Genomic DNA, 9,236 nt, shown 5'->3' with positions numbered 1-9,236 from the left:
ACCTGTTTGGACAAGGCACACAGCCGGCCTGCGCTCTGATGCCCCAAACCCTGACACTGTAACGACGGGCAAGAAGAGGCACCAGCAGGCCCCTGCTTGACGCCGGACGCACTGTCCTCTCCCCTGCTGCCTGAGCAGTGCTATCCCTCCCGCCCGTAGGCAAGTTGAGGTCTGCGCTATGCTCTGAAGGAGGGCAGAAAAGGCACTTGGGGGAAAGTGGGTCAAGTCCTGCGCCATCGCTCCTGGGCCCGAGCCGCCATCGTCCCCGAGCCCCGCCAAGGCCGGGTCCCTCAACGGCGCCTCGCGGCACCTTGCAGGGGGGCGACGGTGGGGCGGGGATAATCAATGGACCAATCAGAGAGCAACTTCCGGGGGATTCTCGCCCAACAGCCAACTCTTCTTGGACCTTGGGCGGCGGAGGCGGGCCGATGGCCAACGCCGAGCGCCATGTTTGATGCTGGCAAGAGGGACACGGTGCCCTCACGCCAAATGGCCGCCGGGAACGGTCACGTGGAAGGCAGTCCCTCGTGGTTCCGTGGAGGGGAGTTGCTACGGGGGAAGCCCAGCAGCGGGTGTAAAGACGCGAGGAGGGGGGAGGCGCATGCGCAGCTCCGCAGGACGGCGCGAAAGCGAGCGCCCCGCGGCGCAAGGCCCCGCCCCCGCCCCGCCCCCGGGGCTCCCGGCCCGGCTCGTCCGTTGCCGTTGCAGCCGGCAGGGGGGCGGGGCCGTCGCTTCCTCCCTCGCGGGGCCGAGGCGGAGGCCAACAGCCGGGCCGCGTCGCTGTTCCCCGCCCCGCCGCCCTCAGCATGCACGGCGCCCTCGCCATCCCCGAGGAGGTCCGCAGCCTCCTGGCAGGTGAGGCCGGGGGTGGGGGGGGAGGGCTTGGCGAGGGGCGGGCGGGCGGGGCGCAGGGGAGGCCCGGCCCGGGCTGGGGGCGGCGAGGGGCGGGCCCGCGGCCGCGGCGGGGGTGTGGCGGGCGGCCGCTGCCGTTACGGGGGCGCCCGGCCGGGCCGGGGGGTGCCCCGTGCCGCAACCCCGCGGCGCCTCGGGGGGCGCCTCTCAGCTGGTGGGGATGTGCTTTTTGGGGGGGGGGGTTCCCCCCCCTTCCGTCAATTCCTTCTTCCCCGGTTACTTCCTCTCTCCGGCCGTGGTTGCGCGGTTTGCTTCCCCGAGGGCCGCGCTGCCCGTCCCGGGGCGGCTGGTGGCGGGCCGGGCGCGGCGGGGACGGGCCGGGCCGAGGCGAGCGGGCGCCTCCCGCCGCCGGCGGGCACCTGCGCCCTGCCCAGGGCGGAGGGTGCTCCTTGCTACAGGCCGCCGGGCTGCGGCACCCGGCTTGCGCCGCCGCCGAGAGGGAGGAAGAGCGATGCGGGAGCTGTGCGGAAGCCGCTGGGAGTTGTGACAGGGGTGCAGCATTGCCTCAGGGCTGCTGGGCTTCTGGGGCTTGTGCGGAAAGTCAGGCAGCGCCCGTGGGGCTGGCTTTGATCCCCGAGTTGGTGACTCGGGGGGAAGTTTCTGCTCTCGGAGGTGCGGAGGTGGGCCGTCAGGCGCTTTCGGGAGCTGCAGCATCTTGTTCTGGTGTCACCAGCGTGGTTTTCCCAAATTAGTTTAAACAAGAAAAAAAAAAAGTTCCTAAGATGTTGCGGTATTGTGGACATATGGTCATATCAATGCAATATGCCTGGGCTACCGCCTTTGGGTTAAAATGTGGCTGGCCATGTTCTCCTGGGTTACAGTAGTGGAATGGAGTGATTTCTCACTGTGAAATGATACTGCAGTAGTGTTAGTGGAGGCTTAAAAATACTAATGTTGTTTTTACGTGCAAAGGTTTACATTTTTTTCCTTTATTTTTTTTTGGTTGTTGTCCGTTAAAATAAATTGTCTCTTTCCCATTTGGGAGTTTTTTATATTTATGGAGAAAGGCATAAATAGAAAGGCTTTACTGTGCTGAAACTACTTCAGCTGGAGCAGGAGAATGTTTCTTTTGACAGCTTCTGTGTCTGCCTTAGGAACATCTTTTACTTTGGCTGAGCCATTGAAATTAACCATGCTTTTCAAAATCTTGCCTCTGAAATTAAGTACCTGATTACATGGCTGAACTGCCAGAATCTACAGCAATTCATCAGCTTTGAAGACTAGTTTTTTTTTTTTTCTTTAAGCACTTTGATTGTAAGAGTTCGTGTTTGAAACATTTTGCTTTTACCAGTCGTCTTATCTTTAAAGCACTTCTGCCACCTCTCTTAAGTGTTTTGGTAACTCGTGTGCTTAAGTACATTATTTGCAGATCATACCCTCTGAAGTAGAATCTTGTATGAAAGGCCACCAGAAAAAAAGCAATCCTTATGACTATTTCTTATTGTGGGAGACAGGTTCCTGATCATTTTTTAAAAAAAAAAAAAAGGCGCCTTGAGGGCCTTTCCAGACCTTGCTTATTTCCATGGCACTAATGTGTTCTGGACTTCCGGTGTCAGAACTGTAAATATTCTTCACACTTGGTGAAGCTGTGCTCTTAGAAACTCTTCCTTGTTATAAGTTTAGATTATAGGATTTGGGGTGAGGGTTGGGAAGGTCTAGGCAGATGGGGTAATTCCAAACTATGTTTTGTATTTTGTCATGGTACATCTAGGTAACTTGTCCTTCTCCCCGTCATTATCCAGTCTGCAATGGACAGAGCAATACAAAGGTTGAAGTGAGACCGAGAACTTCTCTTTTCCCCCAAGGGAAATAGGTGCATGCCATTTCAGAGTCACTATGATCTATGGTCTAAGTTATATACAGGTATCTAGTGTGTGTAGAAGTCCCTTGAGCTTCAGTTTTTCTAGAAAAAAATGAGATAGTTTTATTAGTGCTGTGTGTAGTAGCTAAGTTAAAAAGAGAATTAAATGATTTACCAATAATCTTTAAATCCTTCTTTTTTTATCGTGATTGCATAAATACCACATAAAATATTATTGTCTTAGAGATGCATTCAGTTTAGCTTGCATTCACACACAACGTTATTTTAGGACTTAATGCAAAATGAGTTCAACTCCTGTTAATTTTATAACAGTGATCTATGGATTAGGTAGAAATTTAGCGGGGCGGAGATGGGGTAGTGAGGAACAAATAATAGTTTGGAATTTTTAATCCTTACTTGCTGAATTATCAAGAGGAAACAAATGTAACAATAATTGTGGCTATGCAATTTAAAAATTCAATAACTTGATCCCCTTGTGGGGGAAATAAATACCCCCCCCCCCTTCCTGGGATTACTTCTTGCAGTTTGTTTGTTAACCTCTCCCTCCTTTTTTTAATAGGTTACAACTCAAATGTATGAAAGCTAGCAACTAGAAAAGTTCAAATTGTATGAGCAGTTTATTTGCTAACACATTTAGGTTCTGGTAATCTTTAATTATGCAGTCTCCTGCTTTTTGCTCACCCTATTCATGTACTGAAGATATATGGTAATGGAGGAGGGAAGGGAGCTCTGTAATATTTTTATTATTAATTTAGCAACCCTTACACAATTTAAAGACTGCAGGGAATAGCTATTCATTTTTGTATGCTCTTCTTCGAGGGTGCTTCTTAATGTATTATTTTAATAGCTCACAAATATTGATTCAGCACCTCTTTGAGATGAGAGAATATTGTTTTCCCGTCGGTAAAATTAGTGTAATAAACAAGATGTGATCTGAGGTCACAAAAAATAATCAATGGCAGAACAGATTAGAATTCAAATTCACCTGTCTCTGTGCTGTGCTGGTTTCTCCAGTAAAATAATGTCAACTGGATGTCTCTATTCAATGGATATTATGAGTGCTTGGCATTTCTTCATGTCAGGGTCTGGGGAGAACAGGCTCATGTTGGGAACATTAACTAATGGCTTGAGACAAAGAGTTCTTCTTGGTGCATTATTTGCATAGCAGTGGGGCAGGGACAGGTACAAAATCTTTTAAATATTTCACTCCTCCTGCTCTCCTTGGTATTTTTGTCTACACGTTTTCAAATTCTGCAACAAACAGAATGGGCAATCGTATGGATTTCCTTATCCTTGCTTTGCCTTGATTGATTGCCGGAGTAGTGTCCGCCCGCTACACTGAACAAGTAGGGGTCCTACTGGAAAGCGTACTTTGTGCTCCTGTAGTTAAACATCGTGATAATGGGATTAAACACACCAGGGGATGAATTCAAGTTGCACAGGAAACTCTCTGATTTGTGAATGCTTTACATTGAACCTAAACAATATTATATCTTCAATGCAAAAACAAATTCTGTCACACATTCTGGCAGGGTCATTACAGTTGCATGTCAGCGGTGCTGAAATGTTCCAGGCAGAAACACAGCTTGAACTCAGGGGTGAGTACATTGGTTGGGAGCAGGAGGAAGCTGTTTCTGTAAAGCTGAAGGGGAAAAGGTCGGTGCGGCAGTGGGTTTATTGCAGAGAATTGCTGGGATTGCACAATGCTGTCCTCTCTCTTCTGCCTTCTTTAAGTGGTGGGAAGGTAACATCAGAGACAGAAACGGGATCCTCTGGTCATGAGTTGAGCTTTTCGGGAGAGGACGAAGTCAGTTTGTTGCCCTCTTGCCTCTCACTTTACACCTGGGAGTGGGAGGGGTGTGACTGTGTGTGTAATTTTTTCATCCCTTGCCTGTGTCTCTGCACCTTCCAGATGTATGTGAATTTTTGGAAGTTACTGAAGGAAGCCCAGCCCTGTTGTATCTTTTCTTCTTTTGAAAAAGGCATCCTCTTTTGTATTTCCATGTTCAGGATCTTTTTGTGGGTATTGGTTTGGCAAAGTGGGATGTTACTTGTCATTCTTTCTCTTGCTGCCAAGTTATTATTGACTGTACAAATTGTTGGAGGCCTGCTTATTTTTAGTTTTCCTTACTCCTTGATGCACGCTCTGAAGTTTTGAGAAGGTTTTTGGAGGTTCCTTCTTCCCTAAAGGCATATTGTTTCTCCTGTAACATAACTTATACTAGTTGCTTCAGTGATCATGATAGTTAAATTTAATTTTTTTCAATGTTTATAGTAGTGAGGATATAGTTGGAAGAGTTAAGAATTATGCCATTAAAATCTTTTAAAAATAAATAATGATCATTATTTTATATATATATATATTTTTTTTTCTGTCATCTTTGTGACATCCATGACTATAGAAAGGGGTATTTTTTCACTTCTGCTTTCATGCTTTGCAGCATTTCCAATATGAAAATGAAACTTCTGTATTCATATTTAGAAAGTAACTAAGATCTTTTTAATGCAAATGTAATGAAACACTCTAGTCCACGTGGAACTTAGCTCCTGTATCCGTCGTTCCTTGTTCTACTGAACAAAAAGATCTTAGGCAAGCTCTCTGGTTTTGCCTTTGGGATTGTCTCCACCTAGACATTATCCAGGTTTTAAAAATCTCTAGTCATATTGCCCTAATTGCCTTATTTCACTGTATTCCCTCTACAATCTTCAAATTAACATAATTTACCCATTTGTTTAGCTGCTTCCTGAAAATAGCACTCAGGAGAAGGCAAGATGCTAGAACTATGAGAAGGTGGATCCACTGCATGAGTCAAAGAGTTTAATTATGCTTACCTTATATTTTTGGGCACTGCGGTAGTTATATTTACCCCTGATCCCTGGAAAACTAACTGTCCTTCTTTGACCTCCTTGTCAGTGGTTGCTGGGCTTGCTCCTTATGTTCCTGTCACCGAGGTGCAATGTAGCATTTCTTCGTTGGCTAGTTCAATTTTAATATTATACTCTTGTTGAAAACTTTACTCTTCTTTGTTCTAGAGTATTATTTTTCACATTTTGATGGATATAATGAATGCCAATTCTTGTAGAAGAATCCATCTTCACAAAATAAACCAGGGCGATTATTGTCGGCATCTTCTAAGCAGACGTGTATTTACAGCTTTGGTTTTATATATGTATATATATATATATATATGTATTTCAATAGTAGCGGGAGAAGAATAGAAACAGTGAGGTGAAAAAATGTGCAGAGGCATTCCTGGTAAGAAATAACCTCCAGTGATTTGAAACATAGTTCAATTGTCTCTGCCATAAATTTGAGAATAAGTGTCATATATGGGTGATAAAAATGGCATAGGCTATTTTTTATATACTCATTATTCACTTAGTTTGTCTTTTTCAATTAACGTGGAGTCTATCTTTCTCATCTGGCTGGGTTTACGTTTCTTTCCCAATCGTATGTCAACAAACCACAATAGATGCAGCATAATGTGGCGTACAGTGTAAATCTTTAGGTTAATCCTTAACATTTTTTATTATGGTTCATTTGGAATCACTTTGTAACTTGATCGTGATTTGTGCTAGTATGCTTTTTTCATCATATGCTTAATATGCTACAGCTTGATCTTTTCTCATTTCTTTAATGTAGGGAGAGGATGCCCAACTCCCCAGTCAATGAGGTTACAATCTAGTCCTTGAATATTATTATTATTACTCTTTAAAAGAGATGTACTGTCTGTTTACTTCATTTGAAGTAAACATACATCAGTATAGGTGTACCTCTATATATATCGCTGATAGAAACTGTTGATCATCAGTTTTTTCAGTATATTTACTTTGATTGTGATAATGTAGAACGGTAGCCTTACTTATGGAGGTTTAAGGTACAACAGCCTCTAAAGGCAGTTCTTTCCAGGACTTTGTGCTACAATGAATGTTCACCTACTTGTTAGACTGGATCGGTGTGATATTTTTAGACATTTTACAGTTGTCAGTCACTTGTTTTACATCATGTGTCCTGTTTCTGTATAAGTATGGTAAGTATGCTTTTTTAAGATAGTTTAGCAAACTCTAGGCATAAAGAGTTTTGAATATAGCTGGGAAGGCAGGAGAAGAGGGAAGAGCAAAGACAAAAAATCCTCAGATATTTTTTGACTCAAAAGACCCGAGATTGATGTGCGGAGGGACAGGTAGTTGCTGGTGTTGCTTGATAATTTGTCTTCAGGCCTGTTCCATGTTGGTGAATTGAAGGAAAAGTTTGAAATGCCATTAATTAATTGCTTCCTAAAGCTAGCCCTTTCTAATGCTAGCCCATGGAAAGCTGAAAGATGTGTGGTGGTCCGTTTGATGTTGATCACCTTTGCAAAGTGCATATGGACAAATGTGTCTCGTTTGCAACTAACTTCCAGAATTCCCCAGCCTGCCTTCAGAAACCCCGTGGCTCGCTGCTGGCTCTGCCTGTCCCGAAGGCAAAGGAGAGAAGTGCATGTCCAGCCATCCAGCGGGAGTGCACATTCTCGTCAGGCCATGTAAAGGCAGCTCCGTATGTTTCCTACCCTGTGACTGGAAACACACCTCTCGTGGCCAATTTCTAATTTTTCTCTGTCATTTGAGTAGTATGAATTCATCAGGTGATGAGGAAGTGACTAATGTTTTGATAAAGTGATAGATGACATTTTGGTTACCTACAGGAGGAGAGGAGAAAGGAAGGCACAGGCCACTCGGCACCGAGTGCCACTGCGAGAGCCCGTTTGGGCCGCTCCACACAAAGGGTAGGTAGTTCTGTCCCAAGTATGTTCAGTAATGCGACTGCGGATTGGTGTAGTAAGCAATAGGAACAGCAGAGAGCCGTCATTCATTATGATTAATTCAGCACTCTTGAATGCAGTATATGCTTTGGTCTAAACGTTTTTACAGCAATCTTGAAAAAGTCCATCTGCGTAGTTTCAGCCTTTATTGAAGAAGATAGCCCCAAAGACTTGAAACGATGGAGAACTTGCAGCGTCGTCTGCTTGTAATCACTGAAATAAGAAACACAAAATGTCTTAACAAACAGTGAAAATCAAAAAGTATCTTAGCTTGTTTTCTCATAAAAAGAATGTAGATGGGAATGAAATTAAAACGGCCTTTCAGCTTTTGACTGTTGTATGAAATGGCAGTTAAACTTTGAACTATACTCATATAGTTCCATTTGATTAATTACAATTGAAGCAGACAGAGCTATATTTTAGTGCGGCTTCTCTTTTGTATCGGTTCGTAACCCGTATTGACAGAGCAATTTGTGAATGGATCTTATCAATTGAATCTTTCAGTTCTGCATCTATTGTTCATTTCTGAAAGCAAATAATTTCTCTGGGGCATGCTTCAGACAAAGTTAATATCGTGAGCTTTAAGAAGCAGAGCAACAAATAATGGTGTTCAAGCTATTGGGTAGGCTAACACACAATCTTTAGAAAGTAGAGAGATATTGAATAGGATTTCAAAGTTTATTTCTCTTTGAAATTCTAATATTTTCAATAGAAGGAGTCAACTGCAGCTGAGTGTCTGTGATGATAATATGCGCTCTGCAATGTAGGATACCAAATAGCTGCTCAGTTTGTTAGAAATAAACAAAATGTGTGAAAATACACCACTTATTTTATGTGTGTTACATGGTAACTGATAAGTAAAAATGTTTTTAACTCAAAAATCTGTTCAAAGAGATTTTCTGTCTGGAGTACAGCTTTTATAAAAATTCATCAATGGACCAAATGCTACTGAAGCATGAAAGAAACGCATTCACGTTTGAGTGCTTATGGCTACTAGCTTACATTTCCATTTTCTGTATAGTGTTGAAGTGGCAGAGGAGAGATCAGATTTTTGGATCATCTTGGAGAAGAAAGAGTGAATTAGTGACTTGAATATTGGTGAGAAATGGGTAAATTTTGCTTGTTCTCTCTGAAGCTCACTGTATGAGCCTTGTATGTGTCATACTGAAGTCCTGAGTTCTCTTCTGCTTCTAAGGAAAGTCACTTTGAGGAGCGTCTTAGAAATGAAGTGAATGAATGTTCACTTGAGTTAAGCCAGTGACGAAACTTTCTCTAGTAGCGGGGACTATTTCTTCCATACGTTTCAACAGTGTGGAAAGGCAGGTTGGGAAGGGATGAGCGCAGCTTAGATAACTCTCTTGGTTCTTGTCCAAAGAGGTTGTAGGTTACTTGGCTTATGTGCATTTGACTGGAATTGCAAAGCTAGAAGAGAGCAAAATACAGAACATTCTGTAAAACTGTGAGCAGTTAAGAAAAATAATGGTATGGTGAATGTGGTGTTTCGAAGTATTTTGCTGCTTCAGCATCCTGCTCAAGATGATGCATGCATCGGTTCTCTCTTTGTATTTGGGGGGCTATGATGAGTCAAGCTAGATGCTTTCTCTGCCCTTGCAGAAGTAACTGTATTGCATGATGAATATAATTTGTGTTGTTTGTGGCTACCTTAACTCAAAGAACTTGTTTTGCAAGTTCATAGGAGA

General features: G+C 43.9%; 1 protein-coding gene across 2 annotated transcripts in view; it reads left to right on the top strand.

Moving 5' to 3' along the window:
• The first annotated feature begins 476 nt into the window (after positions 1-476).
• SKAP2 (src kinase associated phosphoprotein 2) overlaps positions 477-9,236 on the top strand; it is a 120,723-nt gene continuing 111,963 nt past the window's right edge. The window contains exons 1-2 of one of the 2 annotated variants that reach the window (XM_068935209.1): positions 1,458-4,332; positions 7,420-7,500. In XM_068935209.1, coding sequence (XP_068791310.1) covers positions 4,158-4,332; positions 7,420-7,500 — 256 coding nt within the window. In that variant the 5' untranslated portion in view covers positions 1,458-4,157. Of the gene's footprint in view, positions 856-1,457; positions 4,333-7,419; positions 7,501-9,236 lie in introns of those variants that run through there. The other variant, XM_068935210.1, reaches the window with a different exon arrangement.

Source organism: Struthio camelus, chromosome 2, assembly GCF_040807025.1.
Source record: "Struthio camelus isolate bStrCam1 chromosome 2, bStrCam1.hap1, whole genome shotgun sequence".
Lineage (NCBI taxonomy): Eukaryota > Metazoa > Chordata > Aves > Struthioniformes > Struthionidae > Struthio > Struthio camelus.
The sequence above is the reverse complement of the archived record's forward strand: the minus strand, read 5'-3'. Positions and strand labels throughout refer to the sequence as shown.